This window comes from Athene cunicularia, assembly GCF_003259725.1.
Source record: "Athene cunicularia isolate RWA chromosome 1 unlocalized genomic scaffold, athCun1 chr1_part1, whole genome shotgun sequence".
Lineage (NCBI taxonomy): Eukaryota > Metazoa > Chordata > Aves > Strigiformes > Strigidae > Athene > Athene cunicularia.
Window position 1 is genome coordinate 109,645,779 of NW_020799091.1, and position 21,926 is coordinate 109,667,704.

Genomic DNA, 21,926 nt, shown 5'->3' on the forward strand with positions numbered 1-21,926 from the left:
CAAAATACAAAGATGCTGCATTTGCACAAAACAGCACTGAAAATATGAAGTATAGAGTTCATATTAAACAAGAATCCATTCCACTACTCAATTTGTTGCACTTTTAAAAGTTACATTCTTCAGGAATGTAATTAAAGACCAGTATTGTCCCATCTTAGACAGTGCCAGTAGTTGAGAACTTGCAAATGTACAGCTTTCTGTGTGCTTCAAATACTTTTTCATGCAAGAGAACAGAAACACAGGTTTATATTCAAAGACACTTTGTTTTTATCTAAATTGCTTACTAGATACTATTATTTCAGCTATACAATATATAAGTTCATGAAGATTAATACAAGAACAATAAGAATATAATAGATTGATGCAGTAGCTTTAATATATAATATGTAGCAAATTATTTGAACTGTTAGCAAAAATAGCTACAATTTTTATGATTCATAGCTATAATGTTTTAGCTGTGATTTTACTTTTAAAAAATTAAGCATATTTTGAAATCTTTTGCAATCTGAACATATGTTTTAACATACACATTATCTTTCTATAGTCACCAAATTTGTAAGTTCCACCAGAGACATGTGAAAAAGATATTGTGCCAAAATGTATTCAGTTGTACTCCTACTAGTCCATTGAAAATAAATTGTGATAATGGAAATCTCAGTATCTTGAAAATACTCAGAGTTAATAATCAGTGTCCTTACGTTAGATACAAATTACAAAAAGCATATATTACGGTCTACAGCTTATTTAGAAAGCTGTTTAAAAATAAACCACTTCTCCACACCCAAAAAAAGCTTTGACTGCTGTATTTACATTTTCAAGTCAACACAGAAGTGGAAACTCACAAAACAAGGCAACAGTATCTTTCAATAGTTTCACAATCAACTTACACCACTGAAAAATGTCTGATTGGTGGACTAATATATGTATGTTAAACACAGTAACACCATAGTTAGGTTGGAAGAGACCTTACAGATCACCTAGTTCTAACCCCCCTGCCATGGGCAGGGACACCTTCCACTAGCCCAGGTTGCTCAAAGCCCCGTCCAGCCTGGCCTGGAACACTGCCAGGGAGGGGGCAGCCACAGCTGCTCTGGGAAACCTCTGCCACTGTCTCACCGCCCTCACAGGGAAGAATTTCTTCCTAATAGCTGACCTAAATCTACCCTGTTTCAGTTTAAAACCATTACCCCTCATCCTATCCCAACACTCCCTGATAAAAGAGTCCCTCCCCACCTTTCTTGTAGCCCTCTAAGTACGAACCTTCTCTTCTCCAGGCTGAACAGCCCCAGCTCTCTCAGCCTGTTCTCATAAGGGAGGTGCTCCCAACTCCTGATCATCTTTGTGACCTCCTCTGGACCTGCTCAAGCAGGTCCACGTACTTTATGTCGGGAGCCCCAGTGCTGGACACAGCACTGCAGGTGGGGTCTCATGAGGGTGGAGCAGAGGGGGAGAAACACCTCCCTAAACCTGCTGGCCACACTGCCTTTAATGCAGCCCAGAGTACAGTTGGCTTTTTGGGCTGTGAATGCACATTGTTATTTCATGTCCCATTTTTCATCCACCAGTGTCCCCAAGTCCTCCTCAGGGCTAGTCTCAATCAATTCATGCCTCAGACTGTATTTATTGATACTGGGGATTGCCTCAACACATGTGCAGGACCTTGCAGTTGGCCTCGTTGAACTTCATGAGGTTCACATTTGTCCACTCCCCCAGTCTGTCAAGGTCCCTCTGGATGGCATCCCTTCCCTCCAGCCTATAAACTGTACTACTCAGCTTGGTGTCATCTCCTAACCTGTTGCAGATGCACTCAATCCCACTATTTCATTAAAGATACTAAATGGTACCGGTCCCAGTAGAGACCCCTGAGGGACAGAGGCTGTTACTGATCTCTATTTAGGTATGTTAAACTACCAGTGTAATTACTATGCTGGAAATATGTACTTATTTTAAACAGTGTGCTTTTTCCATGAAATTCCATGATGTAAAATTAAGAGTAACTGCTATAGGTATCTCCCATTTCAGATCATATTTCAGTGCAACTATTACTCATCCTGGCTTAAGAGGTAGCAGAACGATAGCAACTTTTGATTATAATGTAAGTCTGAAGTGGAATCTTCATAACTTGGGGAAAAAAAAAAAAATGTTGTGTACGTCAGGATAAGATACAAAGAAAACTAAAGTTAAGATTCTCAGAAATATTTTAAAACAAGTTTGCCCTTGCATATATTGACCGTTCAGCATTGCAGGCAAGTAAGTTGTCATGCCTTGCACTTGAAGACATTCTGTCTAATCAAATCTTTTGTTCTTCCAAATTTGAATGATGATGCAGGTGTGCTTAGAGCAAGTGTAGATGCAACCTGCAGAACATTCATTCTTTCCACTACACAATTAGTTCGTAAGAATGTTATTTCATACTACTTTCTGCAAGTTCCTAGCTTTTTTAACCAGTGTTGGATAGGCATTAGAAAGAACAACCAACTTAATGTTGCTTTCATTTATCCATTTCCTGCTAGACTTTCAGTTTCCTCCCCACTTAACCCAATGACAAAATAATTACCTTGGAATTTCTTATAACATAGTCAAAGTAGATTTTCATCTTTTCCAATGCCCTTATCCAAGAAGGGGGTGGCAAAGGAAGCCTGAAAACATTGATAATGTAAATTTTAGTGTTTCGTAGTTGACTTCTTTTTTCTTCTCCAAAAAGCATTCACTTTGTAAATAATCTTTGGGGTTTAAGCATCAACCCTGGAATGTTCATAAGCTTCCAACTACTACTTTAGGCTTTGGTTTAAATGTTTATTTCCATTTTGTAGGAAGAGAAATATAGAATTTCAGATTACAGGGTAGTCAAAAAAGCATAAAAATCTGGGTTAGTAAACACTAAACACTCAAACCAGAAGACAGGGGGAGAAAAAAGCAGTGGAAATCCTTTGAGATTTTTTTGTTTTTCTCCAATGTTTGGCTGACACTCTGATTATTTAGATTCACCAATTCTCTGAACACAGAAAGTATTTAAGGAATCTAATGTCAAGAGCTAATTTTCAACAACAGAAAATAATTTCACCTATCCTTGTGGTCCATAAAAGCAACTGTATGTTTAGCAATTTGAAAGCTTATGCTGTTTATTACCTTAAACACCAACTTGTACTTGTTTCTAAATATCCAAGCTTAATCCATTTCAAACTAAATGAATTAAAAAAGAAACCCATCAATTCTAAGTTACCTAATTCAGATTAAGAAATGTTTAGTCACAGCTATGAGCCAAACTTTTAGAACTACAGAAGATTATTCTTTTAGACAACCTTCATACATGAAGCAATGAATAATGCTTTCCATAAACAATTCTATTTATTGTTATTATATATGATTCTAACTATTTACCATTCTGACTAATGTGGTGTCATAATAAATGAAACAAACTTTAGTGTCCTGTACTCCCTTTTTTCCCCTTCAGCAGAGAAGGGGAGGGAAATCAAGGGGGAATTTAGCACTGCCTCCACCTGCTTGCAAAAGGTCAGGGTATGCAAATGTAACACTGACCAAAACAAGTATTTCAACTGAATAGTCCTCACAGGGATAATTTTACTGCCAACTGTGATTCAATAATGAATGGATTCTTTCCTCAAAATACACCATTTTCTTTTACTTACTGTACTAGAAAACTGTCTTAGAAAACTTAAGTATACCAATAAGCCTGTGTGAAAATGTATTCTGAAGTCTCATACCCTAATCAAAAGTGTACTATAGTGTTAAAAAAAAAGTTACTAAAAACAGCAAGGGGGAAAAAGCTGATGACTGTAAAGCACTAAAGTGCCAATCTCTGAAGCTTTGTGGGTAAAAATATAAGGTCTGAGGTTCTAGCTGTGCTGGATGCTCATTTTGACAGGGTGAAAGGAATATGGCCTCATGACACATAATGAAGCAACAAATTCTATGGTGTTTACAGTAATCCCTTCAGCAAGAAAATGTGATCTAAAATGTTTATTTAATTGGGAAAATGATAATAGTCAGTACATTACTTACTTTACATATCTTAAAGGAAAAAAAGACGACAAAGAACATTCTCCCCTTCATTGTGAAGCCCTTTGATATATACCCTCACTTAAACAGCCTTAGTGCAATGACTAAATATGTTATAAACAGAAAAACCCCCATACTTTTACATAATAATTTTGCAGAGAACTTTCATTCTCAGCTCTTTAATAGGTCAAGACATCTCCTACAGAAGAAAATTACTAGATCACACAGCAGTGAAAAATTATATGGATGTGCTTTTTATTCCTATGTTTATTTGTTCATATGTATCTATCACTATAACTACATTTGACTCTTACTGCACAATAATTAAGATTGAAGCAAGAGGAGTAAGGTCTATAGGGTATTACTTGTACACTTTTTTCCTCACTCCCAATTAAACTCATTTAGTTAATCGTAGTAGGGTAACTTGGAAAAATTTTTGTGTCAGCTATATAAACCACTAATGGTCATCTCTATAGCAATTAATTTATTTTGTTTCTAAATACTTTTATACCAATTTTTAAGAGATTGCAATCCCTTGTAATATAGATATATAAAAATATGGGGTAAAGAGCCTCCCTATCAAAGAGGAGTCAGAAGCACAACCAGGACAAACAAATGTTACATTGTCACTCCCATGGCAAGCTATAGAGAGAGTTACCTTTTTACAAGGAACCACCCAAAACAAATGTACAGAAAAAAACCAGCCAGATTTACTGTTTTGTTTTGTTTTGGGTGTTTTGTTTTTTTTTTTTTAAAGTCTTTTTTTTTTCCAAACCTGGTTTGCCCTGTTCCCAAGGATAAAGCTTTTCATACAGTATTTTCCTTATTTATTAAGATACATTCGACATGATACACTATTTCAGTTCTTCATACTTGTCCTGTAAGTATATCAGAATAGAACCTAGAAGAAAAATGAGCAAGAGCTACTCCCAGTTCATCCATTACTATTGTAACACGACCACAACAGAACCAGTTTATCTTCATTACAATTTCACCAATAATTCTATAAGTATGAACTCTAGTAAAATTAACCTCAATAGCACATTAGCTCCAAAGTCAAAGTGATTTTGCCATTTAAATAACCCTAAATAGAAATTTTAGCATAGAATCACCAAGTTAGTCACATCAAACTGAATCTCAACCAGTGGCTACATCTAGGAAGCAATTTGGTAGGACAGAGACAGCTACCATCTGAAGCAGTAAGCTGACCAGCTCAGTTGGATGTGCTGCCCTCCACCTTAAATTTCAATCAACTTCTACGGACAGGAACTTGGGTTTTATGCTAGTCCATGAAATGGCATTCTTCAAGAAAACATGACATCCTTTTCAAGACTAAAAGTAATACCATAGAACAACATGATTATTTGCAGATCACTTCTGATCTGTGGGTCATAATTACACTGCTCACTTTTGGAAATGCATCCAGCATTTCGATTGTTTATTGTTTTCTACTTTGTACATATGATTGTTAATTGTTTTGCCCTCCATTATCCATTTTCTTTTTCCAATGAGCTTTCTAGATATGTATTTCAACTGTATCTGTGTGTTATACAACATATACAAACTAGAATCTAAAAAAAGAGACCACTGTCTTAACGACCCCATCTTCTTTCCCTGTCACGAGCAGTACACCATGCCTATTTTTCCTCCAACCTAGAATTTCTTCAGATTAAGCCCTCTTAGAAGAAAGTCAACATTCCCAATTTCATTTGCAGATTTTCTTTAAACAGCTCCCTCTTCTCAAATTTATACAACCATCACCCTTTTCCTCACCACAATCTTCTATTCACAACAGATACTGTTCATATAACCTGCTGCAGTAATCAAATAAGAATGCTTGTGAAAGTTGTCAATTTAAGTTACTAAATGAAAGTTCATTATTGCATTTAGACTGATGAGGAGTGATTCTCTGCAGTATGCTGAATCTTGTCTGATTTTAGATCTTTATTGAAATACCATAATCAACTTCAGGTAAGAGGGACTGATTCTATTCAAGATATGATTGAATTTAACTGGCTAGAAGTAGTGACCTCTATATTTCAAAACATGCTACCTAACAAAATTTAGAACAATTGTCTGCAGTTTTTCAGTGTACCTTTTCTTCATGTATCAATATATTGCTTTATTATTATAATACCACTTGTTGTCCAGCTACATTTTAGAAACTTCACCCAAAGCTATGATTGCTATGTTGGGAGATTAATATGGGAAACTGGACACTGCAAAGGAAGTTACACACATTCTTATGTCAAGTTCTGAGTTTCAGAGCATCTGTGGATTTAAAGCTTCCCAGTTTGTCATATCAAAGTAGAATGCGGTAAAACCATTAAGCTACTAGATGAATGTTTAATTAAAAAGCAATTCTACAGGAGGTCTAGACTGTACATACTATAACTCATATTCTTATGCCTGGAATTTTTTTTTTTTGTACCATTATTTTAATCATTCCAATTATATTGCAGTAAGTTCCAATATATCAACCCTTCTGTCCACGCTTCCAATACTCACTCCATTCAAGAAAGGCAATTTATTAACCGCTATGTCCCCATACTCCAAGTGCTTACTTGCCAACATGCACAATCATTAATAAAAGACAAAAACCCAAAGATTTTTCAGATATGGAAGATACTAAACTTTAAGGTTTAACTTTTATAATGTACGTTTGTGTCTTTGCAGTCACCCTCAAAGTCCAGTCTATTAGAAGCAGACTGCTAAGGATGTATGCAGGCAGGTTTTATAGAAGTCAATCTATAATCTAAGTAATTACACTTATGGTGGGGGAAAAAAAAAAAAATCTATTGCATTACAATCAGTGCTTTCTTAAAACAGTCATTAAAAACCAATCTTTGCCAGTCAAATTCAATTCCAACGCATATTATGGGGATCTCTAAATACAGAGCTTTCCTAAACTATTGGAAGGAAGTTCCTAAACTACTGAACAGGAAGACGGGCAGGAAGTGAATTAAAATCAGCACAGCTGAAAGTTCTTCATCATGAAAAAACTTATATCTCTGTTTCTACTGTAATTATCCTACAATAAACAGTGTACCAAACAACCATCAAATGACTGAGAATCTAGCTCATTGACAACTATCACTGCATTATCTTTAATCTAGCTGGAATTATGGCCAAGGTATCTATCTCTCCAATTAACACATTTGTGACAAACATGACCTACCAAGGGCTGTTAGTACTGCATATATGCAGTTGAAAGGACATCATCTGTACTGACTACACCTATACTCTGTGAATTCAACTAATGTTTTGTATACAATACATTAATTCTTCAGTAATTTTCCTTCTCCTCCCCCAACTGGGGAATCAACTCTGTCCCAAAACCTGTACAGCTTAAACTTCTAAGGAAATTGCTTAGTTGAGAGAAAATTGAGAAGAAGTAGATTACATCTATATGAGGTAAAAAAGGTAAAGTTACAGACAAAGATAGGTTTGTTAGTAACTCAGAGATCCAAAATGAAGAACGTGGAAAGCTGCAAAAAAAAAAAATCATATGGAGTCTGAAGAAGATGACCCAGCACCATCAAGGGTGTATTACAAGTAGTGGCAGCCTCCCTTCTCCCCATAAGCAATGCCTGCCTGGCCAGCAGAGACTCTTGAGGTGTCTTATTGGAAGCTATGAGTGTACTTGCAGTTTTTAAATCTTACCTACTCTTTATACGTGTTAACTAATAAGCAATAGTTTGCAATCAAGTATACCCTTTCTGCACTCTGTAAAACACATGTGAATAAAGCAACCCTGAGATGGATGGGAAGAGCACACATAGCGCATTATCTGCATTTTGTAACTCATGCTGACATACCAACTTTCCTTAAGTGCATTAGGCAAGAACCATACATAATATTTAATGTCATAGTACTCCATAAAACATCAACTTTAACATCAAATGTTAAACATGCAAGTGTCACAAAGCAGCAACTTCTCCATTTCTTCCTGAAAACTGTTACAAACGATGGTGATGCTCCCATGTAAGGAAACAAGTTTTCACTTCCACAGATATTTATTTAGAAGAACTCAACATTGAACTGTAGGCTACTTAAACCCAATAAATTTCTCTGGACATCTATGTTAAGAGAATTATGAGCCTAGACAGGTACTCCAACTAACCAAACACTGATCTTTGAAAGATATACTTCCCAATTCATTCCACCTACTAATAATAATACACCAGTGGCAGCTAAAGATTAGGAGTTGGCAATTGGAAAACTGAAAAAAAAAAAAAATCAGGTAAAGAACAGGTGTTTAAGGTAAAATTAAATACAGATCTTAACTAGAGGGTGCTGAAAATATTAAAAGATCAACTTGCCTTTAAAGAGTCAGATCCTAAAGTGAAGTAAATTACTATCTATTGACATCAGTGGACCTTTTTTCCCCATGAAATACATCATGAAGCCTATGCAGGACTGAAACACTGGGTGGCAGAAAAGACCATCATCTCTGCATCCAAACATAGGTGTACTGTGCCATTTTAGATGCAAGAAAGCATTTGAGATACACGCATGCAGCTGAACACAGGATAGGGAAGAAAAGCTTCAGGTGACACACACCACTCTGGAGGGGCAGCCGGAGGACAGGCCATCTAAACCAGAACTAAAACACACGCTTTGGCACCTGATAGCTGCCATATTTCTGCCACACTGACAGCAGGGCTAAGTTTCTAAACTACATTAGATTGTCTTAAAGTGGGTTCTAAACTAAACACCAACACATAAAGCTACAATCAGCTGCTCCACCAACAGTTCAGAAGACCAAGCTGGAGAGAACATCTGGTTAGGCTGCAGGGGACCAGCGTGTCATCTGTTGCCCTGATGTAAAACGTGGCTTCTGGGACACTGAGCTTATACTCTGAACCCTATCTAAAGCATTTCAAAGCACATTTGGCATGAATATCACTTGGGACTTCATAAAACTGAAGGAGAAAGAAAAGACTAAAGAAGAAACATCTCCCATTATATGGCTGAGTTAAATGAATCTCATTTCTTCTACAGCACTTTGAAGCCTTAATTCCCAAAACAGAGTATCACCAAATACAAACAAGACAAAATGTTTATGTGAACAGGCCAAAGGGTACCCACTAGTTATGATTTAGTGCCTTCACAGAACCACCAAAGCATGAACACACAAAATACAGTTTAAGAAAAGTGCTGAAAAGATGGCCTCAAAAAAAAGTCTCAAAAGCCAGGTGTCTGCTGGCCCTAGAATCTTGTAAGTAACATCATTCATTGCTGATCATACTGCTGCATTCAAGGAAAGCAGGGCTTTAAAACCAGAATGTAATTCAAACTCCTACTATTGTGCCAAATTATTGTCCTAGATTGAGCAAGAACTTAATTTTTGACTAAGTACTCAGGTGAAAAGGTTCACTTAAAAAAAAAAAGACAAACACAAAACTTAGGACATCACATGATTTCTGCAGTTTTACTTCTACTGTTATTGATAAAGGCTTGCAGAAATATATCAGTGTACCTATTGTCCCTTTACAATTGGATTAAAAAAGTGTAGAATCTACACAGCCTAATGAGAGAAGAAGAATACAGAGCTCAAAAGATCTCAATAGGCCTAGAAAGGCAGCATCATTTACCACTAATTACGTAGTGCTTAAAAAAAACCAACTTATCTTTGCTAGGTAATATCTTGTTCTCAATTCTTTTTAAATTTTCCACCTAATTAGTATTCTAGACACATCTGTTATATAGAGAAATGAATTTAAATCAAAATACAATCAACCACTCTAGTTGTGATCCCACCTGGTCTCTGGGGTCTACAGCATCACTTCTAATGAACATGTCAGCTGAATAATCTCTGAATATGATTTTAGGATGGAAAAATTGTTATACTTAGCTTGTGTTAAATTAATTACAAGCATAATCCTTACTTAAGATGAGAGGGTGTTTACATGTATTTTGAGTGAGTCATCTTAAACAGGATCACAATAGAGACAAGGTACTTAATTTACCGCAAAATTAACTACACAGTGCCAGGTAGATCACAGGTTATGATATCCCTTTTACCTTACAGCACTTCCCTTTTATTAATTCAGTGATAGGAAAGCCACATTTTTAATAGGAACCAAAACAAAGGATATAAGAGTTTTTAATAATACTTTTTAAAAACAATAAACTGCAATCCTTACTCAGGCTCTGTGGTTCTGGTTTTTGGATTGGCAGCTGAGGGATGGTGGGGGGAGGACACAGACATGGGGATGACCAGGAGGGGATGGAGATGAAGGAGAGAAAGATTCAACAAAACTGCCTACTTCCAGATTTGAGAAAAACTGGAAAAAATGTACCAAAATTATGAAAGTGGAAGTTCATTTCTGACTCAGTTTTTTGTTGTTTTTTAATGTGGAATTTATAACACTTTTCTGGGAAAAAAGTTAAGCAGAAAATATTGTTTTACTTATTCTGTTATTTTACCTCCAAATTCTCATTTTACTGAAATTGAGGTTTTATTCTCATGACACCTTGAATAGCATGATTTCTAAGCTGCTGTTTACAATTTATCAAGTTCACTGTTTGCAAAACCATATAAACATGAATTTTTAAAAAAAATATACAGTTCTATTGCTCATTAAGCATTGTCTCGAAGTCCACAATACAAAACATGCTTTTATCTTCTTAAGTTGCACTATGGTGCTAGAGATGCAACATCCAGGTTGTCCTTTGAACTACTCCTTTTGTTGGATTTACCCTCTAATTAAATGTATCTTACTAAAAACACAGTATTTAACATACACCATGGATATAGTCCTTTTCTGGCGTGGTTATAGATCTTTTGCCACCTTCTGTTATAGCAAGCATTCACAGTCCCCTTCCCAGACAACTGAATAATCTTGCAGATGCTGTGAGACAAATTTACTTACATCTTGGCTTTCAGAGACAGACTAAACTGATAAAGCAATAGTTTCTTAATCTCTTTCATGGTAGACAATTAGTTTCTCTCAATTCCAAAATAAATTGAGCATTCTTTGTATTTGATGTTTAAGTACCTGTAGATTTAACAGTTCTTCCCACTACAGAAGGAAAGAGATTTAGTACAACTGTACAGGAGACAAGGCTGTACTAGCTGAAGAGATCTGTCTCAGAAAGCTTTTCTGTGTATCACTCAACAGATTGTGTTTGGTGTTATTTATTTTCAGCAAACTTTTAACATCTGCAAGCAACTTGAATCTCTCAGATTTTTATACTCCCCTATTTCACACTAGAGCTGCTCATTTATCAGTATGGAAATTAGTAGGCTGTCAATAAAGCCAAAATGGAAAAAAATAACATTTTCGATAAAGTGACAGTTCTGATTCTTTCCCAATTTTGTTACCTGTACACATGCAAAAGAGGACAAAAAACCCAAAGCATTTTTTAATCAGTACTGGGCAATTTAGAATAAACATAATAGTTATATCTTTTAAGTCTAAAATCTGACTATAAATACACATAGCATATATAATGTATCAAATATTAGGACTAAAGAAGCCCTTAATGACTAAAACCACTTCACAGCTTCCTATGCCTGAAGGGGAAGGTTTTCCTAAAAAGTGAACACAAATTTGTTCTTGAATTTCACTATAGGGCAGGGGATGGGGAATGGCATATGAGGGATCTTCAGTCATCCGGAGCATTATTTTTATTCATCAGTAGGGCATAGATTCAACTGCTCTGGTCTCTGCTATTTCCTAATCTCTTCTCTCCCCCTCACAGCTCTTTCCCCTCCCCCTTTCCAGCAGTCTGGCATCTACCCAACCACACAGGATGAAAAGTAATTATGCAGCAGTGTCCCTCCCCAATGAGTACAGGCACATATCACTGACTGAACAGACTCTCATAGGAAGTGCTTCAGTTCTGAATAAATGCTTAACATTGCCAAGTGCTACCTAGAAAGCAGCTTGCTGTTTCTTTCATTTACAAGTCCTTCCAAAACACTCAATACTAGTACCATTTTTTTTTTTTTTCCAGTAAGAAGAATCTGTCTCTGCTTGGAACAGAGAAAGGTCCATAATTGCATTCAATTTATTTTCCCCACTACATAAGTTGGTACCACACACTTGTTTACAATACAGAAGCATAAAATGAAATTAAGAGTGAAATACCATTGTACTGTTATTAAGGCTTTAATGTTATCTGGAATATAATTTATTTAGGTATGAATTTAAAGATTAATAGAAAGCAACTCAAACAGGAAATAATTACGATCAGACATATTAAAATGCATTTGTTATAATATCACAATTCAAAAATATCCCCTGAATTCACCAGTAAATTGTCCCAAATAAACAAGTAAATAAAGACCAGCTCATCCTACTAAGTATCAGAGCATGTAAGTCAGTCACTACACTGGTCACTCGGTTTGATTGATACTGTGAGTTACTGTGCAAGAGGTCCCATCAAACAGTTGACCTATGTTATGTAACATTACTTTTGACCTTTGTAAACAGTAACCCCATAAGCTATAGAACTGTCAGCCTCAAGAGTATTGCCTATAAGAAGAAACTTTTTTTGGCAACTAACTGAACATGCATAATTCTCATCCAAGGTTTAAGGACATCTTCAACATATGCATATCCAGTTAATGGCAATTCAGTGTAAGTAAGGGAAAGAAACAGAGGAAAAATAGTAACTTGAACTTGTAGCAAACAAAACCTAACTATCAGATTAAAAAAAGACAAGAACTCTATAGTCACTGAATGATGAACCATCAAAGGAACCACTTAAGCATAACCTCGAAAGGGTTAAACTAGAACTTCTTAATAGATAAGAAGGGCAATATGATTATCATGCAAGGGGACAAAAAAGCAAATTTATCATGGAATAAGAAGTGAGTGACACTGTATAGAATTTATTAAGAAATTCTTTAAGGATGTTCTGGGGTTGTGTGAAATTTATTGTGGGATGTTTAGGGAAGAATAAGCATGGAAAAAAATGGAATAAAATGACTGAAACAAGCTGGCTGCTAGTGCTTGTTTCTGCATTTCAACTACTGAAATATTCAGCATATAAAGATAAACACCCCCACGACCAATACCTCGGAGAATACAAAATAAGAAATATCCAATGCTAATCATTATCTGGCATTAACACGTGGTTTGAGACACACTATGTTTTTATCACTTAAGTATGCCCAAATTAGGTGCCTAAAACTGTCTACTGAAAATGACCCCTTTTCTCTATTAACTGGTGACCAACCTCTGGAAGCTCTTTGAAATGGAGTTAGTTGTCCTGGGGTCAAACTTTTGGTATATTTCAAGTCTGACAGTTTGACAATAAATTTCCAGAGCTTGTGTATTCTTCAGCTTTCTTCTTCTTTTATGTATATATTATATATAATGTGTATTTTACATAAATATAACAACATGAAAGCACATGAAAGTACAAATCAATTCACTTTTATAATATATATTTAATTATATATAACATTCTGATATAATAAATATTTAAGTGGGTATCCATATATAAAAATATTTGAATCTATTTTAATAAAAATAATTACATAATATTAATACATCCAATGCCCATGGTATATAATATGTACATATGCAATCACAGATGACAAAAACAACAAAACCTAAATACTACTGTTTAGTCTTAGATTTTAAGTATTTAGCATTAGCTCAGCATATCCTAACTGTTGAAACACCCAATTGACTTTTCCAGTTTGTAGCACACTTTTTGTAGAACTATTAAGTAATCATTACCACTAACACACCTGAAGTATCACCTTATACTTACTTTGCATAGTCAAAGAGCCTGCTGTCCCAGAGCTGATGATTTCCTCTATGACCGGAATGGAAGAAACAAGAATCTGTACCATCAAATTTGTTGAGACCATCTTCAGAGTTTTTTGATGCATGGCTGTGCACAACATCCAGCAGAACAGTGATGCCCATTGAGTGAGCAACGTCAATCATTTCTTTCAGGTCATCTGGAGTTCCATAACGGCTATCAGCATGAAAATGCAATGTTGATTACAAACTGACAAAACATTTTTTAATTATAAAAATTACATCATACACACATGCAACATTTTGCAGAAATAGTTTCAAAATTTTATTCGTCCTTTTCAACCTGTTAACATATCAAATTCAGTATAAAAGATAACCGATACAACTTAAAGCTGCGATTTAATATTGAACACTTTGTAAGGGACAAGAATACATTTATATTATTGGAATTAATTAATCCATAATGACTGCAAAAGTAAACGTACATTCATGGAAGTCCCCAAAAACACACCATCTGCTGCTGTCCTGATTTTTTTTTTCCAGGTACTATACTATTTTCCAATATTATTAAAATATTTATTTTAAAATTCCATGTTTTTATTATTTTTTACATAAAGATTTTTGTCCTGTGTCCAACACACATTTCTTTCAACTAATTAAGCCAGTTAAAACTTCCTGTCTATCTAAATTTAGCCTGGTTTTCACTTGAGCTTCATGAAGATGAAAAAAAAAAACCCAAAAACCCAAACAAACAAACAAAAAAAACCAACACAAAAACACCCCCAAGAACATCACAACATTTGGATTTATCAATTTTCTTAACCATCACCTGAGTACATTTTCCATCTATTTTCACCCTAGGTCTCAAATCTAAGTACATCCTGTTGCAAGCATGGAAAAAGTTCCCACAGAACACATGATTTTAATTAAGTTGATTATGAACAAGTAGTATGCAGTTCTATTTATCATAAAAGAATCTTACACATTGTGTCTGTTACTGCCAAGAATTCCACAACACAAAACCCATGCATAAAGACTGCTGAAGCTGGATTAGCTGGGATATGCTATGACAGTTGAAGTTACTTATGTAAGATTTTGTTTGTATCCTAGATGAAGTGTTTCACAGAACAGCTGATCACTATACCAAATTGATTTCAGATTTAAAAGGAAGTTAGAGCAAATACCTAAGCCATTATTTTCTCTTTCCATTAAACACCTGCAAACACACACATACAGGCATACTGATTTCAACAGATGGGAAGTAAGGCCAAGAGAAAAGATGTTGAAGTACTTAAACCTACCTTGATGCTGCAAAGAAGCTTGTGACCTGATAACCAAAACTGGCATAGTATGCATGTTCCATAATAGCCATCAGCTGGACACAGTTATATCCTATAAAAATAGAAAAAAAACAAACCAACCTATTTCTTAAGGATAGCTAAAAGAAGATTCGACACCTGTAACATATCTATGCTGGTCTTACGTAATTTTAGCTGCTTCTAACCCATGATTAACAACTAAAGATTGAGTCTCTCTCCAGAAGTAATTCCACCTACATGCTCTTACATGGTCTTCCATTAAAAATGGAACAGTCAATTTGCGAAGTGATCTGCATACAACTAGGTGTATTGAATCTCACAGATTTAGAAAGCAGTGATATGCAAATATAATCTTAATTTAACTTTGGAATATTAACTACGCCAATCTGTATGTCCTAAACTTCCACTTCACTTTTGTACTTGCAGTCAGGGGGGTCTGGGGCTAGTCACTGGCTACATGTACTATACCTTATGCTCTATGGAATCTTTTTTTACCACTTCAAACCCAATTTAAATGATTACATTCCCCCTCTACAAGAGTCTTTCAAGAAAGATAAAACACAGAAGTAATGTGGCTTTGTTACGAGTTCACCAAAAACCCAAGGCAGTACAGGAGGATAGGAGACACTCCGTATCTTCTATCACCTAAATTTTAGTGCAATATTAAGGGCGGGAAAACTAAAGGGAAAACCACACACTAATGGTGAAGCCACAGCACTTGCCACACATCTTAACTAAAGCTATCTTTAACATCTGAATAAGTGTCCCAGACAGCCAGTGAGTGAGGACTATCAGCAAAAGATACCAGACTGCAGATTAAACCTGAAGGTTGAGACTCCCACCAACACTTTTATTAGTTTAACCAAAATCTTCACATCATTCTTTAATTTAGACAAGATACTGCTTTCTTTTTTATTGTTCTTGGTTTTGCTTTTAAATTTTGCAGTTTTAAAAGAGTTATTAGTAGAAAATAGTTGCCATGAGCTCAGCAATTTGTCAGATTCATTGCTGTTTTATATTTCAGGCTCATTGCACTTACTCTTATTTACAGTGCTTCTATAAATGAACAGCAACATAGCATCAAACTAATCTCATTTGATTTGCTTGCTATTTACTTTGCTATGTCATGCATGTATTTCTACAAATTATTGATATCTTAGAATTCTTACATATGTATCTCTTTATACTTGTCCTAACAAGACATTCGAAAACCAAATCTAATACACCTTAAAAATAAATTAAAAAAAAATTCCCAGAGTGTTTACTTAATGTAAACAAGAACAAACAGCACCTATCATTTCTGCATACCCTACCTAAATTTGATATTGCTTTTATTTTGTGGTTTATCAGCCTTTTCATGACATTTCTCCTCCCCCCCAAAAAAACCTGTAGGTAAAGCAGAAAGCTTTTGTAATTCTATTAACCATAGTAGCCTCCAGGCATGACTTACATTCTTTGGCAGTAGGGAAAGAGTCACAGATATGTAATGTGCAATCCAAATTTACTTTTTGTTGAAGGCCTCCAGATGTGCAAACTCCCTCACCTAACCTGCAAGCTCAACTTTACTGCAAGGCAAAAATCTGCATTCTGTGAAACACTGACAAGTAAACCTATTATAAAAACATGGCTTCTTCAGGTGCTCTGATAAATAAAAAGAAAAAAAAAATAAAAATCAAACAGCACATAAGGACAGCCTCTATCCTCAGAGGTATCAGCCACGGATGTCAAAATTATTTTAGAGTTGAGTGCAACAAAATGTATTTCATCACAGGGCAGTAAAAGCCACCAAGTTCTAATATTGTCCATTATAGGAAACAGTGCAAAGACACCACAGGAAGAAAAATATCAAATCGAAACTGAGATGAGGTTTGCTATGCTTCCTGTGATAATCATGCTAGCTGTTTCTTTCATATATCCCCTCCAATATAATAGAAGTTTTTTTCTAAAAGAGGATTTCTCACATCTAAAGTTTCCATGTTCTGTTCATAGCAACTGTTCAGGTACAAATAATATTAGCACATTTATTCTTGCAAACAGAAAAGACCATCCTTTCTTTCCAGGTTTTTCTTTGTCTTTCCTCAGAATCAAGATCCACATTAGCAGAACTAATTAAGAATGCAGTGTGTTCTAAAGACTGTCTCACAAAACTAGGTCCTTTTTCAAGTGGAAAGCAAACCATGCCAGAAGCAAAATTGCCCTGCAACATTTATCTTAGCTTTTGCAATCACATTTTACTTAAAAATCTGTGGAATGGACTTTGATTCACGTATTCTATTTCAGTCCTTGTTTCTTTTCCATAGATGTCATTTGTTTGTCATTTTTGCTGTCCTAAGAACCTATCTTTATAGTACCTGTAATCTAAAAATGCAAAAACCTACAGACACTTGATAACTGTCTTTTCTAATAAGAACACAAGCACATAAAAATTTTATCTCTACAAATATCTCTGTTATTACTTACCAAGATCCTTTATTCTAGGTAGTACATTGTATGTGAAGTTTTTATAAGAAGCTACTTTCCCTTCTGGGGAAGCAATCCCCACGTGAGATTCATAGATTCTTAGGCTTTTTAATCTCTTGGGGGAAGGATGCTTATGCTATAAGGAAAAAAAAAAAAAATCAGTTGTCATTAGGATACAACAGCTTGGAAGTGTTGTCACAATCATGAAATTTGCACAAGCTGAGAAACAATTTAAGTTGGGGTTTTAATTTGTTTTTTGGTTGGTATTTTTTGTTTTTTGTTTTTTTTAAGAGCACAAACATTTCAGAAGTAATTAAGCATTCTAAACTGGTAAAGCAAATGCCTATTTCAAATTAGCATTTTCATGAAAAAGAAACTGGACAGTCATGATTCAACACTTTTCTTATACCTTTTTTAAATTACACTTAAGTGTTCAAACTTGTAGTAGCCATTGTACCGTAAAGGAGACCTTATAGTGGCCTTCCAGTACTTAAAGGGGGCTACAGGAAAGGTGGGGAGGGACTCTATCAGGGAGTGTAGGAATACAACAAGGGGTAATGGTCTTAAAATGAAAGAGGGTAGATTTAGATTAGATATAAGGAAGAAATCCTTTCCTGTGAGGGTGGTGAGACAGTGGCAGAGGTTGCCCAGAGCAGCTGTGGCTGCCCCCTCCCTGGCAGTGTTCCAGGCCAGGTTGGACAGGGATTTGAGCAACCTGGGCTAGTGGAAGGTGTCCCTGCAATGGCAGAGGGGTTAGAACTAGACTTTAAGGTCCCTTCCAACACAAACCACTCTAAGATGTAAGTATAAAGTTGTTCTGAACTACTATGAAGCTTGTTTGAAAATAAAAGACACAATAGAAAGGTCAGGTTTTTACTTTTTAAGCATTCCTGATTTTTGCAGGTATTTGAAGTTGCTCTGCCTTCTCCAAACTAAAATTTATAAGAATTTAATCCTAAAGAACACAGTTCCACAGCACAGAATCACGTATGTTCCAATTACTTTGGATTTAAAAAAACAACCAACCTCAAGTCTGTAGGCAAGTACACAGTATTTCTAGATGGTGAAAATATTTCAAGAACACAGAGGCAAAGTTCATCACAAAACCTCCTCCTTACACTTGAAGAAGAGCTTCCACACTTAATCAGGATTTTACTTTTGAAAACAAAAGTCTTGACTGAAGCAGCTTTGGAAAACTACCACTTAAAATTTATTTTTCCCAACAAAGTTTTTTCTTTTTTTTCCCCCTCTCCCAGTTAAAAACAGTTACAAGACTATATTCTATTCATTAGTTTAATATTTAAGTGAATTTTGGAAAGCTAAAACCAAACTAGTAAAAACACACCTGTACATGAACAGAAATTAAAAGGGGCAACATGAAAAAGTTCTGGTTGAGGTTTGTTCCCTATATCTTACTTCACTGGGCACCTCCACTATTCATAAAAGGACTCTTTTTTTTTCCCTGATTTAACTCAGTGAGGCTTTGTCTGCACCCTAAATGTTCTTGCCTCCTTTTCACTCTAGTGTAGACAGATCACTGCATTTCCAATTACGTCCACATTCCTCCTCTTAGAGAATCTAGGTGTTACACAGCATTACAGATACAGGATAGGTCACTAAATTCATACAATCTATACAACTAAATAAGAAAGTTACTGTATATTATGTAACTTTTTTTTTTTAGAAGAGATTTTCCATGTGAGTTACCAATTCTCTGTCAAGCAGCTGCTTCATAATTTGAGATGGGTGCTAAAATTTAACTCAAAACAGAGACTGCAGTATCTCTAATACAGAATACTGCATACCATTTTTTAGTAAAAGCACCAAAAAGTGTAATAACATGAAATAACATCACTCAGTCTGAAGTTTCTGAATGTTCTCCTAAGATATTTTTCATATACCATGTAAAGAGTTCCACCCCTCTTATAGGAGTGCATGAGAATAAGGCTTTAAAAATTAACAAACAGATTTTCCTCATACAAAGAAACTAGGATTTAACTGGAGCACAAGCACCTTACTTTTGAAAGCTTTTTCTGACTTCATACGGCATTGACTTATTGTTGGAGTACCAAACTTTGTATTTGGGGCTAACTAATTCCCAAACCCAATTGTGATAATTCCCTGCTCTCCTCTCTATCAGCAAGAGCCACCTAGTCCTGGAACAGTTATCAAACTTGCCTAGCATGTGAGAAGCCAAATTGAAAATACCACTTCAACTGGTAACTATTTTTTATATACTCTATGTGAGACTGAAAAAGTAGCTCAAAAACATTCATCATTACAGTCACTTGTTTCTGTCAAAGCCATGAATAAAACCCCTCCACTTGTTTCTGCCAAAGTCATTAATAAAATCCCTTCACTTCTTGGATAACTTCATCAACTAGTTCACTACCCTCTTTCTGTGTAACTCCTCTCTTTTTCCAAGCAGGGATGCAAACGTGACACAATACATGGTTTTATACACCTTTTGAAAATAATATTTAAGCCTTACTATATATGACTGTGGTGGATTCCAGTGTACCCAATCATAATTCACTTTGTCTTCATCACGGACTACATATCTTGCCCAAGGTGAAATACGATAGAGGAGTTCACCATTTTGAGCACGAATCACCACCTATAAAATAACCACAACATATGCATGCAGTCACATATAATTCATGTAACACCTCCTGTGTAAAGCATACCAGAGAATGAAATAGTACATTACACACAAATTTAAAGAACACACAAATATACAATGCAAGTCAAGACAAGAAAGAATGACCCTGTTCACAGAGATGATTTGCAAAGGGATAGCAAACCAGGCATGTCAGACACAGGAGCTGAAAGGTGAGTATATATATGTAAGCTTCATGTAAGTAATGGGAGAAAGAGCCTTCCCAAACAGATTAGTTAGGTTCTCTAATTTTCCCTGTCATTGTTATTTCCCCTCCATGTTCTTATAAATTTAAATAGACATGCAGTATAATGCCATCAAGATGAGAAATGTGATTTGTTTACTTGGCAAACAATCTAGTAAGCCCATTTTTATATCTTAATTCCTCCTTCTCTATGCTCTGAATCCTGACCAATATCATATAGGCCAAAACTACAGATCAACACAAGAAGCATAGGACAGCTTTCAGCTCGAGAAGAAAGAAAAAGAATAAAATTTGAATTGCTGGGTTTCCTCTGCTACCTTTTAGTTTCTCTGAATGCTTTCATTATTTTAATAATAAAGTATTATCATCTATTTTACTTTCCTTTGGTTTCCTCTATTTTATGACAAGAAATGAAGAGTACCATTCTTTTCAACTCCTTAAAAAAGCTCATAAAACTTCACTCCACTAAGAATGACCAAGCAATAAACCTAGGAGCTCTTTTTGAGTATTATAATTTTACACAACAAAAGCAAAATTGAAGTAATTACTAGGATAACATTGTACTGAGACCCTGCAGAAGACAGTGTCTTTGAGGAGTTGGTGATCTTGAATAGGTCATCTCTGCTCTATTGAGTAATTAATGTAATCTGTAATTTATAAAATACCCTTGAGAAAGGGTATGAGACTCAAAAGATGGAAGGTGGCATTTCTGACTGGGAAAGTGTTGCACACTTAGGAGCTAGGACAACAGGTCTGTGTTGTGCTGCACATGTCCCTCAGCTGCAAGACAACCTCAGCCAGCCCAACAGAGGGGCCTGCATGCAGTTCCCTCTTGGCACTGGTGACTACACCACTCTCTTTAAGAGTGCACCAAGAAATTCTTACGAGAACATGCTTTAGGAGTAAAGTTGTTTCCTTGTAAGGAAATTCTATCTAGGTTCAATGACCAAAAGGGAGACCACCTCTCCAGAGACAGAAACTGCTCCACACAGCATGCCATGGGGAAGAGGAAAAAAAAAAAAAAAAAGAAACCTATCAGGGCACTGACTAATGCCACACTAATGTAGGGTGCCAGCACTTGAAGGTGACTTGTTCACTATCAGTATTCCTCCTCTTATTCTATTTTGTTCTGTCTAATTAAAGCAGTTATCTTATGAAGCCAGTTGTCAGGCCTTTCTTCCCAAGACACATAAACAACTCTGCCCCACCTCTCTTGCCTCAGCCCACCTCCCCTCCTTTCTCAATCCAGAAGGAACAGCACCACTCTAGTTTTGCTTGGTATTTTGGCTGCCATGAAAACATTAACACAGAAGGTTTGAAAATTTAAAACCCAGAAATGTATGAGCAAGTGATGTTCTGAAAATCTTCATTTTGCTTTTGTTAAGAAGTTGACGGGGATTTTTTGTTGTTGGTTTTGGGGGGCTTGTTTTGTAAGGAGAGCTATGAACATCATAAGAAGCCTCAAATGAAAAGGGGTCATTTTCAGTTACAGCTTTGGTTTCTGTATGCTTGAGGGAGGGGAGGAACCTGCAGTA

At 35.7% G+C, this 21,926-nt stretch overlaps 1 protein-coding gene across 1 annotated transcript in view; it reads right to left on the reverse strand.

Annotated features, from left to right (window-relative positions):
* Positions 1 to 21,926, reverse strand: part of GBE1 (1,4-alpha-glucan branching enzyme 1) — a 128,533-nt gene that overhangs the window by 81,631 nt on the left and 24,976 nt on the right. Inside the window, exons 3-6 of the mRNA XM_026843662.1 lie at positions 20,019 to 20,144; positions 17,528 to 17,663; positions 15,050 to 15,140; positions 13,756 to 13,965 (exon numbers count right to left, since the gene is read on the reverse strand). Coding sequence (XP_026699463.1) covers positions 13,756 to 13,965; positions 15,050 to 15,140; positions 17,528 to 17,663; positions 20,019 to 20,144 — 563 coding nt within the window. The remainder of the gene's footprint in view (positions 1 to 13,755; positions 13,966 to 15,049; positions 15,141 to 17,527; positions 17,664 to 20,018; positions 20,145 to 21,926) is intronic.